The sequence below is a fragment of the Malus domestica genome, chromosome 12 (assembly GCF_042453785.1).
Source record: "Malus domestica chromosome 12, GDT2T_hap1".
Taxonomy (NCBI): domain Eukaryota; kingdom Viridiplantae; phylum Streptophyta; class Magnoliopsida; order Rosales; family Rosaceae; genus Malus; species Malus domestica.
This window is the reverse complement of record NC_091672.1, coordinates 28,582,966-28,610,219: the sequence shown is the minus strand read 5'-3', so window position 1 is coordinate 28,610,219 and position 27,254 is coordinate 28,582,966. Positions and strand designations below refer to the sequence as shown.

The 27,254-nt window shown below is 38.0% G+C and overlaps 6 protein-coding genes and 1 pseudogene across 10 annotated transcripts; 6 read left to right on the top strand and 1 right to left on the bottom strand.

The window, feature by feature from the left end:
• Positions 1–138: 138 nt before the first annotated feature.
• LOC114820042 (uncharacterized) lies at positions 139–1,032 on the top strand (the record flags this gene model as incomplete). The annotated part of the gene is made up of 3 exons (XM_029089925.2): positions 139–255; positions 495–556; positions 738–1,032. Coding segments are annotated over 3 exons (474 nt in total), but the record flags the coding sequence as incomplete, so codon positions are not given.
• A 1,660-nt stretch (positions 1,033–2,692) lies between these two features.
• On the top strand, positions 2,693–6,222 carry LOC103408917 (amidase 1-like). Of its 3 annotated transcripts, none has more exons than XM_029090022.2 (9): positions 2,693–3,034; positions 3,539–3,691; positions 3,882–4,006; positions 4,081–4,206; positions 4,539–4,721; positions 4,961–5,108; positions 5,229–5,397; positions 5,561–5,695; positions 5,835–6,222. In XM_029090022.2, the coding sequence occupies exons 1-9, from the start codon at positions 2,925–2,927 to the stop codon at positions 5,970–5,972; spliced, it is 1,287 nt and encodes a 428-aa protein (XP_028945855.1). In that variant the 5' UTR covers positions 2,693–2,924; the 3' UTR covers positions 5,973–6,222. The 3 variants fall into 3 exon arrangements, with proteins under 3 accessions (XP_028945855.1, XP_028945857.1, XP_028945856.1); XM_029090024.2 differs by having other exon boundaries at positions 2,700–3,034; positions 5,589–5,695; XM_029090023.2 differs by lacking the exon at positions 3,539–3,691 and having other exon boundaries at positions 2,753–3,034.
• An 816-nt stretch (positions 6,223–7,038) lies between these two features.
• On the top strand, positions 7,039–10,460 carry LOC108170930 (amidase 1-like; annotated as a pseudogene). Its single transcript, XR_011574144.1, has 9 exons — positions 7,039–7,173; positions 7,660–7,812; positions 8,004–8,128; positions 8,203–8,328; positions 8,662–8,844; positions 9,080–9,227; positions 9,348–9,516; positions 9,779–9,912; positions 10,049–10,460. The product of XR_011574144.1 is annotated as an amidase 1-like (transcript).
• A 4,980-nt stretch (positions 10,461–15,440) lies between these two features.
• Positions 15,441–19,677, top strand: LOC103450949 (mevalonate kinase-like). The gene is made up of 5 exons (XM_008390357.4): positions 15,441–16,097; positions 16,972–17,215; positions 17,314–17,567; positions 18,300–18,713; positions 19,308–19,677. Exons 1-5 carry the CDS (start codon positions 15,965–15,967, stop codon positions 19,424–19,426), a joined length of 1,164 nt encoding a protein of 387 aa, XP_008388579.2. The 5' UTR covers positions 15,441–15,964; the 3' UTR covers positions 19,427–19,677.
• Positions 19,308–21,807, bottom strand: LOC103451329 (NADPH-dependent aldehyde reductase 1, chloroplastic). Its single transcript, XM_029090021.2, has 4 exons — positions 21,524–21,807; positions 20,761–21,137; positions 20,254–20,612; positions 19,308–20,153 (listed from the first exon to the last, which is right to left on the bottom strand). Exons 1-4 carry the CDS (start codon positions 21,797–21,799, stop codon positions 20,131–20,133), a joined length of 1,035 nt encoding a protein of 344 aa, XP_028945854.1. The 5' UTR covers positions 21,800–21,807; the 3' UTR covers positions 19,308–20,130.
• A 1,597-nt stretch (positions 21,808–23,404) lies between these two features.
• On the top strand, positions 23,405–24,861 carry LOC103450950 (uncharacterized GPI-anchored protein At5g19250-like). Its single transcript, XM_008390358.4, has 2 exons — positions 23,405–23,611; positions 24,208–24,861. The coding sequence occupies exons 1-2, from the start codon at positions 23,521–23,523 to the stop codon at positions 24,720–24,722; spliced, it is 606 nt and encodes a 201-aa protein (XP_008388580.2). The 5' UTR covers positions 23,405–23,520; the 3' UTR covers positions 24,723–24,861.
• Positions 24,862–25,601: 740 nt separating this feature from the next.
• On the top strand, positions 25,602–26,821 carry LOC103450952 (uncharacterized GPI-anchored protein At3g06035-like). Of its 2 annotated transcripts, XM_070809743.1 has the most exons (3): positions 25,602–25,730; positions 25,834–26,337; positions 26,499–26,821. In XM_070809743.1, exons 1-2 carry the CDS (start codon positions 25,649–25,651, stop codon positions 26,331–26,333), a joined length of 582 nt encoding a protein of 193 aa, XP_070665844.1. In that variant the 5' UTR covers positions 25,602–25,648; the 3' UTR covers positions 26,334–26,337; positions 26,499–26,821. The 2 variants fall into 2 exon arrangements, with proteins under 2 accessions (XP_070665844.1, XP_008388581.1); XM_008390359.4 differs by lacking the exon at positions 26,499–26,821 and having other exon boundaries at positions 25,834–26,438.
• Positions 26,822–27,254: the final 433 nt, after the last annotated feature.

Here is a 27,254-nt window from a genome sequence, read left to right as displayed (position 1 = left end):
ATAGATTGCAGTGTTATTACACTGAACCAGGTTTTGTGCTTCTTGTCATTTTATTGGTTGTGTTGTTTCTCATTTTATATCCCTGAGAAACGACGTCACTGTTTACATGCCTTCCAGTTGGTTAACTTTGTTTCTTAATTAGTTTTCTTAAGTGACATATTTGACATACCACGGTATCGGAAGTCCAGCAAGTATCTTCAGCCAAACCGCTGGCTCCAAAGTTGGTGGAGAAGGGAAATCCAAGCTCTGATGCAGGTCTTGGCTTCTTCTGCATAAATTTTCTTTCGTGGTGACACGGGGACATTTCAACATCTTACAGAGTTTCATTTTTGTTTCTTTGGCTTGGCAATGAACTGGATCACCTAGTCCAATTAGCTAAATCATAAAATTGTGCGTGTGGTCTTTCTTTATCTATGACGACCAAAGCAGAACATGCATGTTATAGTTATTCGGGTGACTCTTTATAGCTAACTTGCTTCTGTTGCTGCTTGTAGGAGGAAGATGTTGACATCGTCATGCACCACATACATGGCGTGATTAATTCATCCCTGACGAGGTGATATGTGTTACTCCCTAGATCTTCAATTGAAAAATCGAATAACGTTCCAAAGTTAGTTCCCGTCTTTAGAGTTCTTTTGGACAAGATATGAGAAAGAACAACATTGAAGTGCTTGAAAACGTGCAAAATTTCAATGAACTCTTTGTCTGAACTTTTACCTGAACCATGCATTTTCAAGGGATGAACAAAAAGGTCGAACGACGGCACCTGAAGAAAAACAAAGAGAATTTCAAGAATCAACCTGTGATGCAGCAGGGCCTTTCCTGGCAGCAAGAACCAATCGGTTTGTAAACGAGGTGGAACTATTTCTTGCTTCGGGTTTGAAAATTGAAGCATACGATGCTGTGTGCATGCAACGCTTAGGTTGGAGTGCTCCGGGAGTAACTACAAAGCCAGCAGAGGTGGAACTCGCCGAGCACAGACCTGTGATCCCTTATTTGTACATATTTTTTTATTACGACCGCAGCGAATGAAAGTTCGCCTGCATATGTATGGAACTGCCACTTGAAATTTTGTTTCCATTGATAATACAATGGAGTTTTTATCACAAATGGTCCATAAAATTGATCAAATTCATCATTTTGGTCGCTTACTTTCAAAATCAATTAATGTCGTCCATGACATTCACTACCCTACATCAATTTGGTCATTCCGTTAAGATTCCTTCAACTATTCTGTTAGTTTGTAAGTGAGACTTACTTTCAAAATCAATTAATGTCGTCCATGATATTCACTACCCCACATCAATTTGGTCATTCCGTTAAAATTCCGTCAACTATTATGTTAGTTTGTAAGTGGAACCCACAAATCTAGTGAAATAGTGACATGTGGATTACACAAAATTAAAGTTTTTATCGCAAATGGTCACTGACATTGGTCCAACCCCTCATTTTGGTCCCTAAGTTTCAAAAATTTATGAATTTGATCCCTGACTTTCACTATCGCACATCAATTTAGTCATTTCATTAAAATTTCATCAATATGGCTCCACGTGGATTAACTATAAGAATTTTTTTTTTTTTTTAAGATTGAACCAACATACGAGTATTCTGCGTTGATATTTTTCTCACATCCCACAACCCCAATTGAAAAAAATTCAATCTAAATTTGATAAAATCGAATCCAAATTCAATTTAAAGTTGATAGGATTATAACCAACTGGAGATAATGAAGAGTAAGTTTAGGAGGCCAAGAACTTTAATAGTGTCATGGTGCCTTTATTTTCTTTTTTAGCATACCTGATGAAGATGACGATGACTTTTTTCTTTCTTTTAGTATTGGTTTTTAGTCTCTTATTTTACTTTTAGTTTTAAATCTTTAAAAAAAAATTTCTTATAGTTAATTCACGTGACGTCATATGATTGAATTAGTGGGAAAAAGAATATTGACGAAACTTTAACGGAATGATTAAATTAACATGCGGTATTGAAAGTCAATGACCAAATTTATTAATTTTTGAAACTCAGATACCAAAATGAGGAGTTAGATCAATGTTAGGGACCATTTGCGATAAAAATCCTTATTTTGTGTAATCTACATGTCACAATTTCATTGAAATTGTGGGCCCCGCATATAAACTAACAGAATAGTTAACAAAATCTTAACGGAATGACCCAATTGATATTTGGTAGTGAAGGTTAGAGACGACATTGATTGATTTTGAAAGTGAGGGATCAAAATAATGAGTTTGATCAATCTCAGGGATCATTTGTGATAAAAACCCTAATACATTGTGTACTTGCGTTGGATCCATAAGCTAAGAAATTCACAATATTTTCATAGAATATGTTTTATTTTTTGGGAAGTGTTATTAACACTCCAAGAATCTTATTCTACACTCATCAGAAGTGTAGTTTTCTTTCCAAATATAGAAAGTTGGAGTATAGAATGAGATTTTTGGAGAGCCAATAACAATTCCCTTTTTTTTTTAGGGTTTTAGTCAAAATAGTTCATGACTTTGGCAAAACCCCTCACTTTGATCATGATAATGAAAACCGATAGAAGCGGTCCTTGAATTGTCTTTCTTTGATATTTTGTCTAATCAACCCAACCACTCAACGATGATATTGACAAATTTTTTAGAGCAAAATAATTTACGGTGGAGAAATTTAAAGACCATTTGTATCAATTCTCAAAGTCTAAGGACCATAGTGAGGACTTAAGCTACCTCCAGAATTTCCACTTTGCCCTCACTGACTGAAGTTACCACCTTATCAACAACATATTTTTTTAAGGAATAATATTTGTCCTTGCATTTGAATACGATCATCGTATGATTGATGAGTGGAGAGCTTTTCACTTCTGTCGTCAAATGTGGAGCTGCTGCTGAGGCTGAGATTGTCTGAGACAGCAGTGGCAGAGAGAGATGGCGATAGACTCAGATCATGGAGCTTTCGTGGAGAAATTCCTTCTCCGACCGCCGTCTTCATCACATGACCTTCCTCTGAGCGGCCTCACCTTTGCTGTTAAAGACATGTGAGAGCTACTCTCTTAAATTTTCCTCAATTATATCACTCTTCTATTTGGTGGATGCTTTAAATTTTGTAGTGTTATACTTAAAATTCATATGCTTTTGTGCTTATTTGCTGATTTCGGATTTGGGTTCAATCAGTTGTCTCCAAGAACCCAATTTTGTGTGTTGTTTCTGTGATTGGGCGTTTCTTCATTTGAGAATGACTAAAAGCACTTTCAGAAAAAATGTTCAAATGTTTTTTTTTTCTGAAGCACTTGAATTTTTAATGAAACTTTGTGGTGGATTTACTTCTACTAAAGTAAAAATACTTCCAGCAAAAGCACTTATGATGAGAAGTGCTTTTTCAGAGAAGCGTTTTAATAAATCTTCATGCTTTGTGTGGTTTTATGTGTGCTTGTGGAACCATGATGGTGAACTTCAGGGTGTTGAATTGTGCAATTTTTTTCATGTGTGTGTGTAAAAGCCAAAACATTTTTGTGTTCACTGAAATTTGAACTTGGAGGCAGATTTGATGTGGCTGGACGTGTGACTGGGTTTGGGAATCCTGATTGGGCGAGGACTCACCCGGCTGCTGAGTCAACAGCTCCGGCTGTTTCAGCAATATTGAGTGGAGGTGCCACAAGTATTGGTATAACTGTCATGGATGAAATGGCATACTGGTTAGTGCAAAGAGGCCTTGTCTTACTTCACATGCTTAAACTTGCATTACTGTTTTGTTTGCAAAAATTTTCACAAATGATTGATCACTACAAGTCTCTTTTCATGGTAAAAGTATTTATATCATGATTTTGTACATTTGAAAATCACTCGACAGAAATGCTCTTGAATTTAGCATTGTGTTGTTGGCAGTATAAATGGAGAGAACAAGCATTATGGCACACCCAGAAATCCGTGCGCACCAGATAGGGTGCCTGGAGGCTCTTCTAGCGGTTCTGCTGTTGCCGTAGCTGTAGGCCTCGCAGATTTTTCCTTAGGTAGGTTATTCCATGCGTGCTTTTGTTGTTTTCTTGCTTCTTTATGTTGAAGCACAAGACCCTCAATTTTTCAGGAACCGACACTGGAGGAAGTATAAGAGTTCCTGCTTCATATTGTGGAGTTTTTGGGTTTCGGCCATCTCATGGTGTCATTTCTACCTCTGGAGTTACTCCCCTGGCACAAAGTTTCGATACAGTGGGTGAGAAATCAATGACATTTTATATTGCAGACTGGCTTAGGAAATTGATTTCTGGTTGTGACAAAAAAAGTCATGTTTCAGTTTTCCCTCGATTTTATATAACAGGAAATCTCTATTTCTGTTGCTAGAATGTAGCTAACTTCTTCCGCTTTAATGATTCATATGCCATCCAGGCATTCTGCATTTTTGTTGATTATTACTTGTGACACTTCTGTGTTTAAGTTTTTCTGCAATTGGAAATATAGTACTTCGAAAGCTTTACCTATGCGAATGATCTATCTAGCACTCTAAGCAATTGGAAACCATCCTTTTGACACTAACTTCTGATATAGGATGGTTTGCAAGGGATCCTGCGATTTTGAATAGAGTTGGACGAGTGTTACTCCAATTGCCTGATACAGGTCCTGTCGTACCCACTCAGTTAATCATCGCAGAAGACTGTTTCCAGCTTTCAAGTGTTCCAAGCAGTCGAGTGAAACAAGTACTTGTTGACTCAGTTGAGAAGTTATTTGGGGGTAAGTGATTTGACCATATTCATCTGTTTCATCTCTTGCTGTAAGTACTTTGATTGACATGAATCGAGTCCAATTTATAATTCCCTCGCATTTTAAGACACAAATAGACCATTAAATTCAGTAGACAGATTATTACCTGAAAATCATCATTCACTTAATTAAATTAGGTCTCCTGCTGAGATAGGGACAAGTTCATAACATGGAAAGAAGAAGCTCACTCGTTATATCTGCAAATGCAGGTCATGTTATAAAACATGCTAACCTTGGGGACGTTGTCAAGGACAAAGTTCCAAGCTTGAACTCTTTCTTGGATAAAGGAAATCCAAGTGAAGAGTACATTATACCGTCATTGGCAGCCCTATCAACCGCCGATCGTCTACTTGAAAGGTGCTGATTTGGTCGACTTGAATATGAGTGTGATAATTTCTGCATCTTCATCTTGATCAACAAAATTCAAATTTGTCGTTCATAATGAATTCCAAATTTATCATTTGGTTGATAGAATAGGTATGAATTCAAGAGCAACCATGGTGAATGGGTTAGTACAGTCAGACCTGACTTAGGTCCCGGGATAGGAGAACGTATATGGGCAGCTGTTCGGTCAACAGATGAAAATGTCGATGTTTGTCACTCCGTGATGACTGAATTGCGTGCTGCTCTTACTGACCTTCTCGGGGTACTCTCTCTCTCTCTCTCTCTCTCTCTCATCTTTGACAAACTGTTATTTGTTAGCATCTTCCTTCCTTTTGCTCTTAAAAAGGTACCTTTAGCAGAAGAAATGGATGATACATACCGTCTCTAATGAATACATAACACAATCTCTTTGATTTACTCATCAGGATTTCGGTGTCCTCGCAATGCCTACAGTTCCAGGGGATCCACCAAAGCTGCAAACAGATCCTACAACACTGCACAATTTTCGTGCCAGGGCTTTCAGCTTCCTATCCATTGCCGTAGTTTCCGGATTCTGCCAGGTTTTTAAGCCCTCTATCTATCTCTACTTCTCCCTCCCCCTCTCCAGTCTCCATGTTTGTATATGACTACGATCTTTTTCTTCTTCAATGACTGCAAATATCTTGTGAAAGTTTGTAACGTATTTCTACGTATTTGCAGGTGACTATACCACTAGGGATGTACGATAACCTACCCGTTTCAGTTTCCTTGCTGGCAAAGCATGGCTCGGACGGGTTCCTGCTCAATCTTGTCGAGACTCTTTACGACACTCTCAAAGAACACGTCGGGAAGTTGTGAATGTTGACTACAAGATTTTGAGTTGCAGACTCTGATAATCTTTTCCTGATATATGTGCTTGTAAGTTTTGCTAGTTTGGTATTGTTATGTTAAAAAAAAAAAAAAAAACAGCAGAACAGCTGTAAAATAAAGTTGTTAAGCGTTTAATAAACTTTTATTGTAAAAGTGCTTGTAAAAAAAAAGAAAACAGTATCTGAGTGTTATGTCAACTTTTATATAAAATTAATGTGAATATGTTAAATACTAAAAATGATATGGCATTTAATGTGATATAATAACGGAACTGTTATTAGCATTCCAAAAATCTCATTCTACACTCCTCACAAGTGTTTTTTTTCTTTCTAATTATAGAAAGTTTGGAATGTCAAATGAGACTTTTGGAATGCTAATAATAATTCCCTATAATAGTTGTCAAAGATAATATTCCACGGGCAACGATTGTTATTTTGTAAAAAAGGCAGGGGTATACTTGCTATTTGAAAATTTCATCAAATGGCCACTGTTCACTATGCTTAGATAATTTTAAAGCATAGTAGATCCTACTTCTGCTTTTCTATGCTTTTTTGTTGTCATTGACAACAATTTTTTAAATAAGCTTTTTTTTTTTTTACCAAACACATTTGAGGTCGCACTTGGTGCGATGGCAAGTGCCTTCGCCCATGAGCGGTAGGTCTCGGGTTCGAGACTTGAGAGCAGCCTCTCCATAAATGGGGGTAAGGCTAGCCGACATTCACCTCTCCCAAACCCTGCGTAAAGCGGGAGCCTTGTGCACTGGGTACGACCTTTTAAACACATTTGATGTTTCAGATTTTATGGTAAGTTGTTTTTCCTGCTTTTAAGTACCACTTTATCGATTCTCAATGTCTAACGACCACAGTGAGGACTTAAGCAACCTCCAGAATTTCCAGTTTGTCCTCACTGGCTGAAGTGACCGCCTTATCAACACAGATTTTTTTTAAGGAATAATATTTGTCCTCACTGGCTGAAGTGATCATCGCATGATTGATGAGTGGAGAGCTGTTCACTTCTGTCATCAAATGTGGAGCTGCTGCTGAGGCTGAGATTGTCTGAGACAGCAGTGGCAGAGAGGGATGGCGATAGACTCAGAACATGGAGCTTTCGTGGAGAAATTCCTTCTTCGGCCGCCGTCTTCGTCACATGACCTTCCTCTGAGCAGCCTCACCTTTGCTGTTAAAGACATGTGAGAGCTACTCTCTTAAATTTTCCTCATTTATATCACTCTTCTATTTGGTGGATGCTTGCGAATTTCGGATTTGAATTCAAGCAGTTTTCTCCAACAACAACCCAATTTTGTGGGTTGTTTCTGTGATTGGGCGTTTCTTCATTTGAGAATGACTAAAAGCACTTTCAGAAAGAAAGAAAAAAGTTCAAAAGTTTTTTTATTTTTTATTTTTACCTGAAGCACTTGAATTTTTAATGAAACTTTGTGGTGGATTTGCTTCTACTAAAGTTAAAATACTTCCAACAAAAGCACTTATGATGAGAAGTGCTTTTTCAGAGAAGCGTTTTAATAAATCTTCCTGCTTTGTGTGGTTTTATGCGTGCTTGTGGAACCATGATGATGAACTTCAGGGTGTTGAATTGTGCAATTTTTTTTTTCTTGTGTGTGTGTGTGTGTAAAAGCCAAAACATTTTTGTATTCACTAAAATTTGAACTTGGAGGCAGATTTGATGTGGCTGGACGTGTGACTGGGTTTGGGAATCCTGATTGGGCGAGGACTCACCCGGCTGCTGAATCAACAGCTCCGGCTGTTTCGGCAATATTGAGTGGAGGTGCCACAAGTATTGGTATAACTGTCATGGATGAAATGGCTTACTGGTTAGTGCAAAGAGGCCTTGTCTTACTTCACATGCTTAAACTTGCATTACTGTTTTGTTTGCAAAAATTTTGACAAATGATTGATCCCTACAAGTCTATTTTCGTGGTAAAAGTATTTATATAATGATTTTGGACATTCGAAAATCACTCAACAGAAAACGCCCTTGAATTTTGCATTGTGTTGTTGGCAGTATGAATGGAGAGAACAAGCATTATGGCACACCCAGAAATCCGTGCGCACCAGATAGGGTGCCTGGAGGCTCTTCTAGCGGTTCTGCTGTTGTCGTAGCTGCAGGCCTCGCAGATTTTTCCTTAGGTAAGTTATTCCTTGTGTGCTTTTGTTGTTTTCTTGCTTCTTTAAGTTGAAGCACAAGGCCCTCACTTTTTCAGGAACCGATACTGGAGGAAGTGTAAGAGTTCCTGCTTCATATTGTGGAATTTTTGGGTTTCGGCCATCTCATGGCGTCATTTCTACTTCTGGAGTTACTCCTCTGGCACAAAGTTTCGATACAGTGGGTGAGAAATCAATGACATTTTATATTGCAGACTGGCTTAGGAAATAGATTTCTGGTTGTGACAAAAAAAAGTCATGTTTTGGTTTTCCCTTGATTTTATATAACAGGAAATCTCTATTTCTGTTTCTAGAAAGTAGCTAACTTCTTCCGCTTTAATGATTCATATGCCATCCATGCATTCTGCATTTTTGTTGATTATTACTTGTGACACTTCTTTGTTTAAATTTTTCTGCAATTGGAAATATAGTACTTCGAAAGCTTTACCTATGCGAATGATCTATCTAGCACTCTAAGCAATCGGAAACTATCCTTTTGACACTAACTTCTGATATAGGATGGTTTGCAAGGAATCCTGCAATTTTGAATAGACTTGGACGAGTGTTACTCCAATTGCCTGATACGGGTCCTGTCGTACCCACTCAGTTAATCATCGCAGAAGACTGTTTCCAGATTTCAAGTGTTCCAAGCAGTCGAGTGAAACAAGTACTTGTTGACTCAGTTGAGAAGTTATTTGGGGGTAAGTGATTTGACCGTATTCATCTGTTTCATCTCTCGCTGTAAGTATTTTGATTGACATGAATCGAGTCCAATTTATAATTCCCCCGCATTTTAAGACACAAATTGGCCATTATGTTCAATAGACAGATTATTAACCGAAAATTATTCACTTATTAAATTGGGTCTCCTGCTGAGATAGGGACAAGCTCATAACATGGAAAGAAGACGCTCACTCGTTATATCTGCAAATGCAGGTCAAGTTATAAAACATGCTAACCTCGGGGATGTTGTCAAGGACAAAGTTCCAAGCTTGAACTCTTTCTTGGATAAAGGAAATCCAAGTGAAGAGTACATTATACCGTCATTGGCAGCCCTATCAACCGCCTTTCATCTTCTCGTAAGGTGCTGATTTGGTGGACTTGAATATGAGTGTGATAATTTCTGCATCTTCACCTTGATTAACAAAATTTAAATTTGTCGTTCATAATGAATTCCAAATTTATTATTTGGTTGATAGAATAGGTATGAATTCAAGAGCAACCATGGTGAATGGGTTAGTACAGTCAGACCTGACTTAGGTCCCGGGATAGGAGAACGTATATGGGCAGCCGTTCGGTCAACAGATGAAAATGTCGATGTTTGTCACTCCGTGATGACTGAATTGCGTGCTGCTCTTACTGACCTTCTCGGGGTACTCTCTCTCTCTCTCTCTCTCTCTCTCTCTCTCTCTCTCTCTCTCTCTCTCTCTCTCTCTCTCATCTTTGCACACGCCAAAGTTCATTTTAGGAATCCGTCACTTCATATCTAACGAGTTCGTTTTGTTAGAGTAGAGAGACTGACAAACTGTTATTTTTTAGCATCTTCCTTCCTTTTGCTCTTAAAACGAAACTTTTAGCAGAAGAAATACTGTCTCTAATGAATACGTAACACAATCTCTTTGAATTGCTCATCAGGATTTCGGTCTCCTCGCAATGCCTACAGTTCCAGGGGATCCACCAAAGCTGCAAACAGATCCTACTATATTGGACGCTTTTAGTGCCAGGCTTACAGCTTCCTATCCATTGCCGTGGTTTCCGGATTCTGCCAGGTTTTTAATCCCTCTATCTATCTCTACCTCTCCCTCCCCCTCTCCATGTTTGTATACGACACATTACGATCTTCTTCTTCGTCATTGACTGCAAGTATCTTGCGAAAGTTTGTAACTTATTTCTACGTATTTGCAGGTGAGTATACCTCTAGGGATGTACGATAACCTACCTGTTTCAGTTTCCTTGCTGGCAAAGCATGGCTCGGACGGGTTCCTGCTCAATCTTGTGGAGACTCTTTACGACACTCTCAAAGAACACGTCAGGAAGTTGTGAATGTTGACTACAAGATTTTGAGTTGCAGATCTGATAATCTCTTCCTGATATACATGTCCTTGTAAGTTCTGCTAGTTTGGTATTGTTATGTTAAAAAAAAAAAAAAAAAAATGTTTCTGCTGTGTTTTGAGAATAAAGAGCTATAAAATAAAGTTGTTGAGCGTTTAATAAACTTTTATTGTAAAAGTGCTTGTAAAAAAAAAAAAAAAAACAGTATCTGAGTGTTTTGTAAACTTTTATATAAAATTAATGTGAATATGTTAAATACTAAAAATGATATGACATTTAATGTGATATAATAATTGTCAAAGAGAATAGTACACGGGCAACGATTGTTATTTTGTAAAATATGCAGTAGTATATTTACCATTTGAAAATTTCATTAAATGGCCACTGTTCACTATGCTTAGAAAAAAAATTTATTTTTTTTAGAAGCATAGTAGACCTTGTTTTTGCTTTTCTATGATTTTTTGTTGTCATTGACAATAGTTTTTTTAAATAAGCATTTTTTTTTGGTTTTATGAAACGCATTTAATGTTCCAGATTTTTGCATAAGTTTTTTTTTTTAATAAAAGCACCACAACTCCAAACTATCGTAAGGTCTAAAATAGACAGGAATTTTCCTGCTTTTATCCTTCTATATGGTTCATGAGCAAGCTATCAAGCTTATATGTTGCTCTCATCGTCTCATTTTAACATGAAAGTGGTTTCTGTACTCTCCTTTTCACTTATGCATTTTCTTTCCTAATTTTGTCCTTAAATTATCAATACAACGGCTAGAAAGTACAGAGACTTTCTACATTCAAAGGAGAGTGTAGAAATCACCCACCGCTTTTTCGTATGCTATCTATCTTGTGAGGATAAAATATTCACTCTATAGGATTTGGATTCTATCCGGATCCAAATTGTGGAGATTCTAGAGATTCTCACATCTTAGTTATTTATCGTACATCGTGCGATCAGAATTTATTTGATTTTTTATTTAAAATTAAACACAAATAGTACCTAACAAAAACTGGTCGTACGATGTATGATGAACGGCTAAAATATGAGAATCTCTAAAATCCTAACAAAGAGGATCCTCATCCCACTCCATATACTTGGATAGTATAATTAGTAATTTGGTTATGTAGTATTGGGTCGTGTTAACTAATCCACAATCTAAATTACAATACAAATAAAAAAATAAACCAAAATTATAAGTGAAAAGGAAGTGGTCTGAGTAGAAATGCGAGTTGTGTGGTGTGGACCTTGTGGGTGTTTTACTTCGAAAGTATCGAAGAATGTACATGTGATGTTGAGTGGAGAAGGATTTTCATGCAATAAATTAAGGAAAACTAATGAAAATGATTTGAAAATTTGAGTTTTAATGATAAGAACAAAATAAAGGGTAAAGTGAATAGTACCAGGTTTGACTTTTTAGTGTAAAAATGTGGTTTTTCATTAAAGTGAACAGTACTGTGGGGTTTTCGTTAAAACTCCCTAAAGATTAACTATGCAGATATTTTATTTCAATCATGCACTATTTTATATAAAATTTGACATCTATAACAATGAGTGATTGATTTATAAATCCGCATTCCCGTTGTAGGTTAGTAATTTGATTTGTCGGATGAGAAATATTAAGGAGATTCTGTTAAAAGTGGATTATGATTCTAGCTGGATTATCTTTGGGGGGGATTCGGATGATCAATCAATTGTGTTCGTTCATCGTATATCGTACGGTCATAAATCATTTTACATTTTTTTATCTAAAATTTTATGAACAATACCCAATAAAAACTGACCACACGATGTATACTAAACAAACATGATAGATTGAGCATCTAGATCCCCACAAAGAGGATCCGGAAAGGATCCTCATCCTTCAAAAGTGAGACTATCCGTCACCTCATTTCTTTGGCACAATTTCCGTGCCAATATTATAAAATATTGTACTAAAAATTGGCATAGAGTTCACAAACGGAATAAGATCCTCCCCAGATCCTCCTTGTGGGGATCCGAATGATCAATTAATCGTGTCCGTTCATCGTATATCGTACAGTTAGAAATATTTTGAATTTTTTAATTAAAATTAAATATAAATAATACTTAATAAAAAATAATCACACGATATATAATAAATAGATACGATTTATTGATTTCCGGATCCCCACAAAAAGGATCCTCGTCCTTCACGAACAATCTCACTTTTGTCTGAAAGCCATAGTCAACGATGAAGGTAGGGTAAGGTAAAGAAGAGTGGGCGCTGCTTCCCCATTGGCGGTCTCTACTGACAACTGTGTTGTCGTGTGAGTGGCGTAGTTTCCAACCAAAACCCAAGCGCCCTACTTATACTCGTGCAAAGCACGCGGTGCAGTCTCAGAAGCTGGCTCCTGTACTCGTCGATCAATCAAAATCCATCTACGGCTGGTTTAATATTTATGTTTGGTGCACAAAAATGGATATGGATTGAAATATATAAGTTAACCCTGCTCTAGTCTCATTATTTACGTTGTTGTGATATACTAATCTTGATAGATGGTAAACTAAGAAGATTTATTCCAAACTCAGGGTCCGAGACTCCTTATTTGGCCATCAGGATTACATTGGAATGGATAATTTTCAAGGTATGTTGGAGAAAGAGATGAGAAAATTATTCATTTCAATCTGAGACTCCTCATTCTTTAAAATTTCGGGCTAAAAATTTAACATAGAAGGATTGTAGCAGAAAAATTGTTTCTGGGTTAAAAATTTTAGGTTTTAACCTAAGCGTTGGAGCTTAGAAAGCATTGCAACTTCATTTTTCAACCTAAAGCGTTTTTTATAATCTGAAAGCGTTGTTAATTATTTAAAAAAAAACTTCCAAACATAATCCCAATTCAATCTTTTAACAACCCTTTTCAATACTAAAAAGACTTATTCCGAACTCAAGATCCGAGACTCCTTATTTAGCCTTCAAGATTAAATTGGAATGGATAATATTCAAGGTATGTTGGAGAAAGAGATGAGAAAATGATTTATTTCAATCCAAGGTTCCTCATTTTTTTAATAATATCGGGCTAAAAATGGTTAGAGCAGAAAAACTACTTCTGAATTAAAAAATATAGGTTTTAACCTAAGGATTGGAGATAGTCTTAAACCAACTCCAACCCATAACCTAAAACCTATCATTTCCCTTATATTCCCCCCCCCCCCCCAATCCATTCCAACCCTAGTTCTAATTTGAAGTTAGAACCTAAAAAAAAAAACAATCAGATTCCACCCAGGTTTTAGCCTAGAAAATGGTGTGGGCCCCACCAACAAGAGTGAAACTCAGCGCTTGAACACCAGACAAAGGGTTGCGACGCCCGCACCCGAGCGACGCGGCAAAGGGACAAGCCGGCATGGCCCCACCCACGTGGGCATGTCAGCCTCTTGTGTCATATTCCAACGGCAAGTTTTTAAGCAACAGCTGAGATCAATTGGTCATTGGTTGATCCAACGGCTTACATTCAATTTTTTATTATATATTTATCTATTTATTGAATCCAACGACTGAGATCAAATATAATCAAATCTAACGGAAAAAAAAAGATCTAACGGCCCAAATTTAAATCCAATGGCTAAAATAATTAAAAAAACATTATTTAACACAAAATTCACCCAAAAACTTTATAAATACCTATGTATTTGTTCAAACATCCACACACTCACTTTTCTCCTACAATTCTTCCAATTTTTCTTTCTACCATTTCTTTCCATTTCCAAATTTTTCAGGATGGCAAAAGAGCATATTAGAGGTCGTAATTGGACATTTGAGGAAGATGTTGCTTTATGCTTTGCATAAGTTTCTATTAGCAAAGATGATGTTGTTGGCACGAATCAAAATAAAAAGGTTTTGTGGGGTAAAATTGTTGATAAGTTCAATAAAAGCTCCAAAGCCGGGCGAAGGGAAGGTGGTGGTGTTTACAATCAGTGGAAGGTTATCAACAAAGCGTGCACTTTATAGAAAGGAAGCTTGGGGAGAATTGTGGTTGACATGACTAGTGGAAGAAGCGCCGTAGAAGTTGTGAGTTTCTTTGTTGATATTTTATTTGTCATGTACACAATATTATTTTTCAACTAATTGTTTTTATGTATTTCTTGCATAGGGTGACAAAGCAATGACAATTTACAAGACAAGAACTACACCAAAAAATTAAGCTTTTAAGTTGCATTATGCTTAGAACGTCCTCAAGGATTGTCTGAGGTGGGGAACCGATGCAGACCAATAGCAGTACTCTCCGCAGGTCGACAATATTCGTCAATTGAGTCTGTAGAGCACTTATTAGCTAGCATCCAAAATGTAGATGTGAGCTTCTGACGAGGTGATAGACTTCGTCGGCCTACGGGATTTATCTTCCTTGCAAAGTAGTGGTCCTCATGGACAACTGCGTTCAAGATGCTTTCAAAAAACTCTCTCCTCATCCGATACCTCCTCCGAAAATTATGAGGAAGATATCTTGGACATTCGATGAAATAATCCTTCATCATCCGGTCATGACATTCTTCTGTATCACGCTGCACAAATGAACATCCCGTGACAGAACCATGATAGTTAGATTTGGCATGGTGCTCATATTGCATAAGCGAGTTTGCAAATTCAACTTCTTCGCTGTTCATTTTTGCATTCGTAGTTGCAAGGCTTGCTTGGTATTGTGCCATATGCATTGCCAAGCTACGCCTTTTTCTAACACTCATTGATGAGATATTGATGATTTTGAGGAGGAGAAAAACACTTTGAAAGTTGGAAGATTGGTGAATATGTTGTGTGATGATTAGATATTCACCCCATGCTTATATAGAGGATGAATGAAGGTTTGCGTTTCATGTGTGTAGGTTTGTGTTTCATGCGTTTCATGTGTTTTGTATGTATTTGGTATGTGTTTCGTGTGTGTCATGTGTTTTACATGTTTGGTGTGTTATACATCTTTATCATGTGTTTTGTATGTGCTTCATATGTGTTCTGTGTGTATTGTTTGTTTCATATATTTTGTGTTTATACATCTCTATCTTGATTTTCATATTCTTCCATAGTGTTTCATGAGTTTAATATATCAATTTAGTGATTTTTCAATATTTATCAGAATTTAAATATTTTTAGGTTAAAATGTTCATAAAATTAATTTAGGATAGTCTACATAATTTTACGCTAAAAGAATTAAAGCACAAAAACTGTTTCTGGATTGAAATCTAGATTTTCTGGACTAAAAATATTAAGTTTTAGGCTAAAGGTTATAGATTGTCTTAGAAAGCATTGCAACTATATTTTTCAACCTCAAAACCACTTTTTAATTTTTTTTTTGCCGACACTATCAAAAGTGTTTTTGATAAATCTAAAAACCTTGTTAATTATTTAAAGAAAAACTTCCAAACAGACTCCCGATTCAATCTTTTCAACAACCCTTTTCACTACTGGGCACCAACCACCGAGTAATTGGCCTCGAGCGGAAATGATCCCCGCACCATGATCCCCGCAGATGATCCACGCGCCGCCACCGGCATGGAGTCAAAGAAACATGAAAAACAAGAAGCCAAATAAACGAATCAGAAGGCCAACTGTGGTTGGCAGCAGCCCAATTACGACTTTCCCACATTAAATGGCTGTATAAATTATTCCCACATTTAACAGATTAAGTCACCGAGTTCCAAGTTCCGAACTTCCAACCACCACACTCAGAGACTCTCTGGGGTTCTCAATATTGGCACCAAAATATTTGGTCGCCCCGATTGGAATCATTCAGCTAATTCCAGCAATTACGAAAAAAAGGAAAGAAAATGGAAGTGAAAGCAAGAGCTCCTGGAAAAATCATACTCTCGGGTGAACATGCTGTCGTTCATGGATCAACGGCGGTGGCGTCGTCCATTGACCTCTACACCTACGTCTCTCTTCGCTTTCCCACTCCCTCTGGTACTCTCCCTCTCTCTCTAATCTCTAATCTTTACTGGGTTTCTTTTCATCTGTCAATTTATGTGATTTATTCTTTGATGTGGCATTTGGTGCGTTTGATTTGGGATGTTATTTGGAAGATGTTGTATTTGAGTTGGATTCGTGGGTTTTGCTTAGGAGATCATTTTTGGGTTGTGAATGGTTTGCCAATGCAAAAGTTCGCATCTTTTTTATGGTTGGATTCATGGTTTTGCTTAAGCTTTCAAAGTGATAGCATTTCCAATCCAAAAGCAAAAGTTTGCGTCTTTTTGTAAGATAAGTATTCAGCTTTTGGGTTGCCTGAAATCAGGGTTTATAGAAACCCTCTTCAGATTCTGGGAAGTTCTATTGGGTGAGATGATTATAGTGTTTCTGAAACTTCTTTCTGTTTAGGTTCATGGGGTTTGATTTAACATTGTGACCGTGTTACCAACGCAAAAAGTTTGTGTCTATTTTCTGAGCTAAGCTTAAATTTGGTTGTTTTGTTGCTTGAAACTGTGGTTGAAAGAAACCCTTTCGAGATATGTGAAAATCTGTTTTGTGGATGAATCTGAATGGTTACACCTATAGGTTTTAAGTTATGTTCAGAAATCTATTCAGCAACTGGATTACTTGATATCAGGATTTTAAAGAAACACTTTTTAGATTCTGGAATCTGTTTTCGGACGACCCTGACTATTGGCCTAGTTGAATTTATATGGGTTATATTAGAAATCTGACTATTTTCAGGGTCTTAATTTCGAGAATGAGAACATGTAAACGTTTCTGATATGAACATAGTATAAAGTTCATATGTTCAAGTCCAGGTTAATTCTATATGAATCTCTCACTGACCGTCTTTTGCTATTATTCATAGATAATGATGATGCACTAAGGCTCCAGCTCAAGGATATTGGATTAGAGTTTTCATGGCCTATTGGTAGGATAAAAGAAGTCCTATCAGAATTAGATATTCCCAACTCATCAGTTCCAACCTCATGTTCAACGGAGTCGATTAAATCACTTGCTGCTTTGGTTGATGAACTGAACATTCCAGAGGCAAAAATTGGACTTGGTGCTGGAGTGGTGGCTTTTCTTTGGCTATATGCATCTATCCAAGGGTACTCGACTGTTGTTTGTTTGAATAATCGACTACTTGCAGTTTTTGTCGATTTATTCTTATTTTCTCATTCTCTGATCTCTTCTCTTTATGGCTCAGATTTAAGCCTGCTACTGTTGTTATCACTTCAGAACTTCCGTTGGGCTCAGGCCTGGGATCATCTGCTGCATTATGCGTTGCACTCTCGGGTGCTCTTCTTTCTTTCTCAGATTGTGTAAGTCTGGATTTGGGCCACAAAGAGTGGACTACTTTTGGGGAAAGTGAACTTGAATTGCTGAACAAATGGGCTTTTGAAGGTGAGAAGATCATCCATGGAAAGCCGTCTGGAATTGACAATACAGTTAGCACATACGGTATGTTATTTTGTGTCCTGTGCCCAACTCATTATCTTCCTTCATCAATATCTCATTTCTTCTTCTTTTGATTTCTTGCCTTGAATCTTCTAGTTATAAAGTTCTTGGAATCAGTTAGATAAATAGTTTGTCTGGATTAGTACGAAAAGTGTTATGATGTCAAACAGCTACTGGTGAAAGGGAAAATTTTCAATTTACTCGGAAGCTACATTTTTTCTTTCATGAAGAGATTCATTCATCTCTATGCATCTACTTCATTGGTGCTTACTAGTACCCCAAAAATAGTCGTACCAGATCCACATTGTATCTTGAAGTTGCGCTTAGGACTTTTCTTCGCTAAGATAGGAACTCTCTTGGGGTTGATTTGCTTAATCCATTATTTTCTTCTGCCACCTCTTTTATTCTTTTGCAATCCAAGCCTACTGTTGGTTCCATCATCATGTTGTGATTCAGTGAGGAACTGTTCATACTGGCTCATCGTGATTAATCTAGAAACTACTGTTTTTGAATCACCAAAAATTGGGCATTCGGATCTGATATCGCAGTAATTACGAGGTATTCAAATATGCGTAATGGTATCTGGTTTTAGACATAGCTCTCCACATCATCTTTTGGCATATTTGTTGGAGTTCAAACGTTAGAGCTATGGAGTATTGTAGTTTCTTTATCTTGTTTGATGCAATGGATTTACTGCTTTTGACGATATCTTTATACAAATCTCTCGTGCAACAGGCAATATGATCAAATTCAGATCAGGTAGTCTGACTCGCATCAAATCGAACATGACACTCAAAATGCTTATTACCAACACAAAAGTTGGGAGGAACACGAAGGCCTTAGTCGCTGGTGTTTCGGAGAGAACTTTAAGGCATCCGGAGGCCATGGCTTCTGTGTTTAATGCAGTCGATTCTATCAGCACGGAAGTGGCTAGCATCATCCAATCGCCCGCCCCCGATGATCTCTCCATTACTGAGAAGGAAGCGAAAATAGAAGAGTTAATGGAAATGAATCAAGGTTTGCTCCAATGTATGGGGGTCAGCCATGCTTCAATTGAAACCGTTCTTCAAACAACGCTGAAATACAAGTTAGCTTCCAAGTTGACCGGAGCTGGGGGCGGAGGTTGTGTTCTCACACTACTGCCAACCTGTATCCTTTTCATGATTCCCTTTATTTTTGGTTCTTTAGTACATTATCTCATGTCTTCTCATTTTCCTTCTCTAATAGTGGAGAACAATGAACTGATAGTTAGCTGCACACAAACACGGTTTAGGGTCTGTTTAGAATTGCTTATAAGGATTCAACGTAACCAAGGAGGGCCGGATGTCGACTACCTGACGCCCTCCCCCTCCTTCTTTATCAGGCTTGGGACCGGCAATGTAAGATAAACTTACACATAGAAGGGATAAAATTGCTTTCTGACAACTAAAAGCACTTCTAATTAAAACTTAAGAGTGCTTCTGAGTTGTAAGAGTGCTTTATGGAGAAGCACTTGCTATGTGCTTCTTCAAGAACCTCTTCCAAGTGCATTTCCAGGAAATACTTGGATTTTCAATAAAGTTTTCTACATGTTTATAATAAAAGCATTTCTATCAAAAGTATTTTCGAACATAAGTGCTTCCCACATAAGCAGTCTCAAACGAGTTCGTAGTGTCACTTTATTCTCTGTTTAGCGTTCACCTAGTTCTGTTGGTGCTTATTTCCCAATACCTTGCACGATGTTTCCTTGACCACATGAATCAGTGCTATCAGGAACTGTTGTTGATAAAGTAACTTCTGAACTGGAGTCTTGTGGATTCCATTGTTTGACGTCCGCCATTGGTGGAAACGGAGTCGAAATTCGCTTCGGCGGTTCGTTGTAACCTTCCCTCCGAAGTGCCGAGAATAAGATCTTAAACCTCCGTTGCTGACTGGTAGGACTCGAGCTCTATCTGCTGTCTGTAAATTATTTTCTTGTATTCTGAATTTTTATCCGAGAAATTTTCGTCTTCCAAATTTTTGGCGAAAATAATTGAAAAAATGGCAATCTGTGCTAGTTCTTGTAACTTGTTGTCACTCGCAGATTTCTTGTGGCGTAAACAAGATTGTTGCTATGGAATTATTTTTATCTTAATCCTCTTAAATCACAGCTTAGAACTGTTTGAACATTGCAAACACACAGCATGTTAACAGGATAATTTAGGATAATAATCTGTCTTGTAAACGATTGTATATCCTCGTGACTCGTTGGGCTGAATTCTGCCATGTAACTGGTTGTATATTGGAGTCATGCTTCCGAGAGTTTGAAACAATTAAACGCGGAATTGGAGAATCCGACCCATTGTGCTGCGATTCTACCTTGTAACGGGTTGTATATAGGTGATGTGGGATTGTTAAGATTCGCTCCAACTCAACCCAGCTCATCATAAAAGGTACAGAATTTGTTCCATGCTTTATTAGCAAAAGGACATGCTCATTTGTTCATGTACTTCACACAACAGCAGACACACGCAAACCATTTCATGACTCAAAACACGCGCGCGCACACACAAAAACACCAGCCAAAAGACTCCTCCACAAAACCCCATCAAGCATTTACAACAGTTCCACCTGCAAAATTCCACAGATCGTTAAAAAAACACAGTTCTCGTATATAAAAACGTAGCATAAACGCCACCCAAACTACATTAGATTAGTAAGAAATCGTTACCATTAGGATGGAGGACTTGGCCGGTGTAGTAAGAAGAGAAGGCATTGGAAGCGAGGAAGACGTAACTTGGTCCGACCTCACATGGCTGCCCGGCTCGCTGCATTGGCACTTGGTTGCCGAATTGCGAAACTTCCTCCTCATCGAAAGATGCTGGAATCAATGGGGTCCATATTGGTCCCGGAGCTACACCGTTGACTCGGATACCTCGGTTTACCAACTGCAATGCAAGTCCTCTTATGAATGCCACAATTGCCCCCTTGGTGGAAGTATAATCAAGCAGCTTGGCGTTTCCTTTGTATGCATTGACTGATGTCGTGCATATTATGGAGCTTCCTTCTTTCATGTGCTTCAACGCATGCCTTAAGTTCACAATTTCACATCATCATCAAAACTAGAAGGTTTTTAGAGAAGAAACTTCTGAGTACACGTGTTATAATATGCTTATGATCGCACGAAGATGGATTAGAGATCGTTTGGTAACAATTTTGGTTATTTTCTTTAAATTACCTGGTCGTGAAGAAGTAAGAAAATATGTTGGTTCTAAAGACCCTCTCCAAACGGGGCTCATCAATCTCTTCCACGGAGCTTGCTTTGTACTGCTCAGCCGCATTGTTAACCAAAATATCAATGCGGCCGTATGCATCTGCGACTTTCTCAACAACATTCTTGCAATTTTCATCGTATCCGAGATCAGCTGCAAGGGCCATGGGTTCCTTGGCGTCAGAAGTCTTGGCCTGTTTGATCATTTGGATTGTGTCTTGTGCGTCCTTGTCCTCTTGTTCCTTTACATATGTGAAGGCCACGGTTGCACCCTCTTGAGCAAAGAGATGGCACACAGATCTCCCTATCCCAGAGTCCCCACCCGTCACTAGCGCTACTTTCCCCTGCAACACTTGAAACATAAGTATACATACATACATACACATATATATACATACACACACACACACACACACACATATATATATATATATATATATCACTTACACAAGAAAAACTTATATCCTACACAAGATATCACTGTGACGGTAGCCAACTGCCAAGTGTAAATCAATCACGCACTTGCATGCTTTATAACTTTCTCACTTAAAATTTTTCCTGCTAAGTGTAAATCAATCACGCACTTGCATGCTTTAAAACTTTCTCACTTAAAAATTTTCCTACTTCACTTGCAATACCACCACACTGTCATCATGGATCAAATGAAAACTAATGAACTTTTATTGGATCACATGGAAACTTAGTGAAATTTTATTGTAAGATGTAATACTTGGAGCTTGTTGGAGGGTTTGTAATCAGGGTTGGTGAACTGAGGGGTGGGATCCATGGCATGTTCTTTGCCAGGCTGAGCTCCTTGTTTCTGAGGAGGGAACTGCTGCTTTCCACCAGAAGCCATTGTTCTTCTCAAAACTCTCAGAGAATGACTCTTCAAAGAAGTTGCTGGACAGTAACTTTGGATGTAGGGTTTGGGAAGGCACAAATAAAATGCTGGTGAAGATCTGCTTGTTAGGGTTCTTGCTGAGGATGAAGCTAAACGGGAAAGCATATATGCAATGGTTGTATAAGAATTTGACAAGGGGGTTAAATAGGAGATTTGAGTTGACACGTGGGGGAGCACGTGGCAGGGAAGGTGTCTGTACGTGTCCTGACAGTCGCATGCAGCGTGAACATCTGTTGAAGCGGACAGTAGTGTTGAAATGGCCCTGCCTGAGATTAAGGAGAAATTTTTTAATGTGCCCGGCATGTTATTAGACATTTGGAGGTAGAGGTGGATTCACCTTAGAACAAAGTGGGTGACATGTCCCCTAAAACGGATAAATTCTCTATGAAAGTCCTGGGTGCTGCTCTTTTAAATCTGAGATGCCTTTAGAAGTTGCTCATGCTGCTCTTTTAAAATATGAGATGCCTTGAGAAGTTGCCCATGACGAATAGCCTTTGTAGGCATTGGACGGGTAGCTGCTAGCCTTATGACTTTGAAAACTTTGCTATAGGCATGTTTTAATAGGCGCACTTAATATATGTTGGCATCTGGCTTTATGCCCACTCAATATCTATTGACATCAGTCGACATGCTTGTTCGAAAGTTGTTGGCATCTATTGACAGGCTGCAACTTAATAAATAACTTCAACATACCAAAGTTGGACGAAATGCTGATTTTCATGCCATACCGTCCAAAAATTTTTTGTGACTCCTTATATTTTTTGAATCCGCCACTATTTGGAGGGGACATTCTTTTCAAGTGTCTATCGGATTGTACCATAACGTAATCCCTTTTATTTCGAGCGTAAAATCTCTCGAAATCAAGAGTTGTTTACGTACTTCAAGTAAGGTTCTATGAGGTCGAATATCCCAAAGTTTACTAGAAAAGAAATCTCTAGTACGTCCAAAGTAATATATATGCTTTGATATGTTTAGATGTTTTCTCGTATGCTCCGGAGTACTACTATATGAAATTGTAGTCGTTAAGTTTTTGTTCAAGATATAATGATCTAATTGTTGTTAAAAATCCAAATGTTTAAAATACATCAAAACATAGCATAATTTTTGTATGTTTCATTGTCTTAATAGGTTTGTTGACATGGCCATGCCTGAAGATATTCGAGAGGATTTTCTGAAAGTGATAGGTAGAGAAGCACTATTTGGCTCATCGTATGTGGGGATTATCTCTATGCACTCATGTTTAACTGCCATAATTAACCCCTCCGAGAGTAAGAAGCTCATCGTATGTGGGGATTATCTCTATGCACTCATGTTTAACTGCCATAATTAACCCCTCCGAGAGTAAGAAGCTCATCGTATGTGGGGATTATCTCTATGCACTCATGTTTAGCTGCCATAATTAACCCCTCCGAGAGTAAGAAGCTAAGTACTTATAAAAAGTATTAGCTAAGATGATGTAAGATAAAAACAAAAGATGATGTGCATCCCGAATAGAAGTTGAAATTGTCGGCATATTTGATCCGTAAGAGAGCCGTTGAAAAAGGGTCTCGAGCCATGCTTTGCATGTAGTACACGTGCAAGGGCGACAGGCCAAGCAACCGATACATGTCAATTAGGCACCAAGTTTAGCATTGTGTAATCGATCAATACTCGAACACCTGGAAAATTGCCTTAAAGAACAAATATGTGAGGCTTTAGCAACTCATATAACAATCTCTCAACTCTTTCCCTTGTCTCTCTCTCTCTCTCTCTCTCTGGTGCGTTCCAATCTACAAACCTTATTTAACTTCCAGAAAAGGCATTCAGCCGTAGCATTAATTGAAACTATGGCCTCCCTGACCAAACTTAGCTTCTTCTTCTTCTTCTTTGTGATTGCACATGCCTTTGTCTTGCTTTCTCCATTGGTGCAGAGTTCTGGTATGCTCTCTCTCTCATCTGTGTTCTTTTGCATGCAGACATGTTAGGCATAGCATTACTATAAACAGGGTCCCTAGTTTGTCTAATTTAAGATATATATGAATGCAATTTTTGTTCTTGGTATGAATGCAATTTTTCAGTTTCTTGGTTACTCGCAATTAACCAAGGTTAAGGTGTGTTTTACTTTTTCTCCTTGCATTTGATTACTTGCTATTTTCTAGTACAACTGATGAACTTATTCTGTCAAGATTGTTATAAAAAAGTATTAATGTTGTTGTGTCACGGACTATGTGAGTGTATCGAGTCCAAATTATATATGCACCGATATTATCCCAGCTTAATCACTCAGACCTAGGTGTATTAGAAAATAGCAACAAATTAATATAAATGATTAACAATTAATAACCTAATTCTGATAAAAATCCAAGACTAGGCGTTAGATTGTGAATATATGATTCACATATATCCTTGATGGCATGCATGCATGTTTAGCAATTAAGTTAGTGATAGGATCATGGTTGTAGCATTTGGTATTATTTTAGAATTTCAGTGGCTAATTAACCATTTTCAAACTTACCATACCTATTTGCCTGCAGATAAGGATGAGGATACCCTTCTCCAAGGCATAAACAGTTACAGAACCTCACTAAACCTGCCGGCCCTCGTCAAGAACGGTAACGCAGGTTGCCTAGCAGATGAAATTGCTGATGACATGGAAGACCAGCCTTGCAGCAGCCCCACCAATGGAGCCAACATTCTGGCAACCTCGCAGACTCCGCTCGCCAATCTTCCCAAGCACTTGGGAAAATGCAAAATCGATGCGAACAGCGCATCAGATGGAGTTATTCTCCCTGTTTGTGTGCCTAAGTTGGTCCCAACTCTGGTACTTACCAATTATACTCACCAACCGCAATTCGCAAAGTATCTGAACGATACGAAGTTCACTGGAGTTGGACTTGGATCCGAGGATGATTGGATGGTGGTGGTTTTGGCCTCAAATACCCCAACTGGAAGCCTTGCTAATGCAGCAAGCTCTTTAGTTTCAGCCGTTGGTTTTGGTCATTTCTTGGTCTCCATTTTGGTAGGGTTGTGTGTTATTTTGGTCAGCTGAAGCGGTAGTTGAAAGTTTTTACTGCCCCCTCTCTCTGTTGTTATGTTGTACCAAAATATGTGACTTTTGTAGTTGTTAACTAGGGATTTCGATTGTATGTAATGCCTGAACTAATGAACTTTATGTTTTCATTTCATGCAATGTTATTTGCATTACATATGTTATGCAATTGAGCCTTCTTTGTAGTTGATGGCTGATCCAGGGTCTTAGTTCTTTTGACCTGCCCTTTGACCTGCCTTGTGGGTTAAGAGAGTAAGGGCTACTATTGTAGTTTGATGATCAAGCAGCCTCAAGCAGCCTTTTATGTGTAGTTCGATTCACTTAATTTATTACCATCCTTTCATTTAAAACAATAATTTACCAAATGTAGAGTATCCTTGTAGCTTTGTACTTTGTGGTTTTCATATTGAAAAGTTAAGAAACTTTGCAAGGGTTTATAAGGATTTCGGCACCCCATTGAATAGTATGTGTTAGCATGCGTGCTCCACGTTACCAGTATACAATTACTACCTCACATTAGAAAGTTAATTTAGGAACATTGAAAAAGAATCGGGTCACCCTGTTCGAATGGATCCCTCAAACCTTTTTCATCTCAGGTAAAAACCACTTTCATCTCATGTCGTGTAAAAAAGAAATAGAAGTTAACCAGAACGTTCATTGTACTGTATAAGATTTGTCAACCAGAATTCTCTAGCAAAGAATTTAATGAACCAAAAGGAAAAGAGAACTGGAGAAACATCTCTATCCACTTTTCCAATTTAATGAGAATAAGAATACCTTGGCAGCCAAGGAACCTTACAAAAAAGTAAATGAGGAAACCCTAAAAGAATATCTGAACCCACAAGCCATCTTTTTATTCCTTCCCCCGGTGTATATTTTTATGCACCCTCTTCTTGTCACACAGCCATCGTCCTAGCACTAAAACAATGGCCTCCTCCAAACTAAGCTACTTTCTCTTTGTTCTTGTTCTTGGCTTACTCTTCCTTTCTCATCCAGTATTTTCGAACGGTACGTACACTATCATCTTTCTCGCGTCTCAAAACTTCCGCTATATTTTCGTCTTAATTCGTTCGAGTGTAATCATTTCTCTAACATGTTATTTTCTTGGCAGATGAAGAAGACGATCTTTTCCAAGGCCTCAACAGCTTCAGGAAATCCGCAAACCTGCCGGAATTTAAGAAGAACGACAATGCAGCTTGTCTAGCTGATGAACTCGCCGACGAGCTAGAAGACCAACCGTGTTCTAGCGCACACTACATCATCGAGCCAGGCAACTTACCCAGGTTCCCAAGCTTCGAGAAGCTCGTTAAAAAGTGCCATATCGACATCAACACGACAACAGCCGCCATCATTTGGCCTGTTTGCGTGCCGGATTTGGACGAGGATCTTGTGCTCAACAACTACACTCACTCCCATTCCTCAAAATATCTGAATGATTCCAAGTATTCAGGAGTTGGGATTGGTTCTGAGGATGATTGGATCGTTGCTGTGTTGACCACTGACGCGGAAAGTGGAAGCTTTTCTGGAGGCGCTGCTACTTTGGGTGCAATCGGCATGTTTCAATACATGGCGGCTGTTTTGTTGGGGTTGTTCTTGGTTTTAATGTGCTGAATTGGTATTCTATTTTCTATTTTATTGTGTTGGAAAAAGTAATGTGATTATTTTTTCCCTTTGATCTTTACACATAATATCTTAATAATAATGTGCTACACCTCCTCTCTTTTTTTCCTTTAAATGAATAACTAGTGGCTTCATCAAGATATTTTATCTTTTCAGGAACCAAAAATGCTTACAAAGACATTTCAGCCACCTCCCATCTATCATCGTATAATTCACGAGCGTCATGAATCTAATCCACGACGTGCCATGTGCAACAACTCCTCTTTATCTCGTTTAAATTATTTGTTGGTGCCATTTATTAACGCAAAGCTTGATCTTATACTTGTTATTCTATTGAGACAAAGTTATTTTTTTATTTGTCTTTAAAGTTTCTATAATTTTACAAGACTGGTGTTCCATTCTCAACCACTGTAATTTACCATTCTATGCATGCCTTGTGATAGTTTCAATTTCTCAATTAAATATGATTTTTGTCATCCTTAAATAAAGTCTGATATTAAAGAGAATGAATATATGGTAGTGCAAAAACTATCCATGCCCAAACATTTCAGAAACTATAACTGCGTAATAAAAATTAGTGACGACACCGACGGAGTAGAGACAGAAAAATAGAGCAATGACGAGTTTTTGGTGTGGTGGTAAGTGGGTTACGTGGGGTAAGATTCTATTCTCTCATAATCTTTAATTCTTTGATTTTTTTTTTTATTTGAACGGTTATAATTACGTCACATTAATATTTTATGTTGACTTCTTTACATAAAGACAATGAGGAAAGTGTAAGAGAAGAGAAGAAAAGAGGAGGAGATTAAAAGGGAAATAATCATGCTTTAGCTTCGGGAAGGTGGGTTCGCTGGGATTAGAGAAGGGTGATCGTTGTGGGATGGATGGGTTCAGTGTTTAAATTTTTTTTTA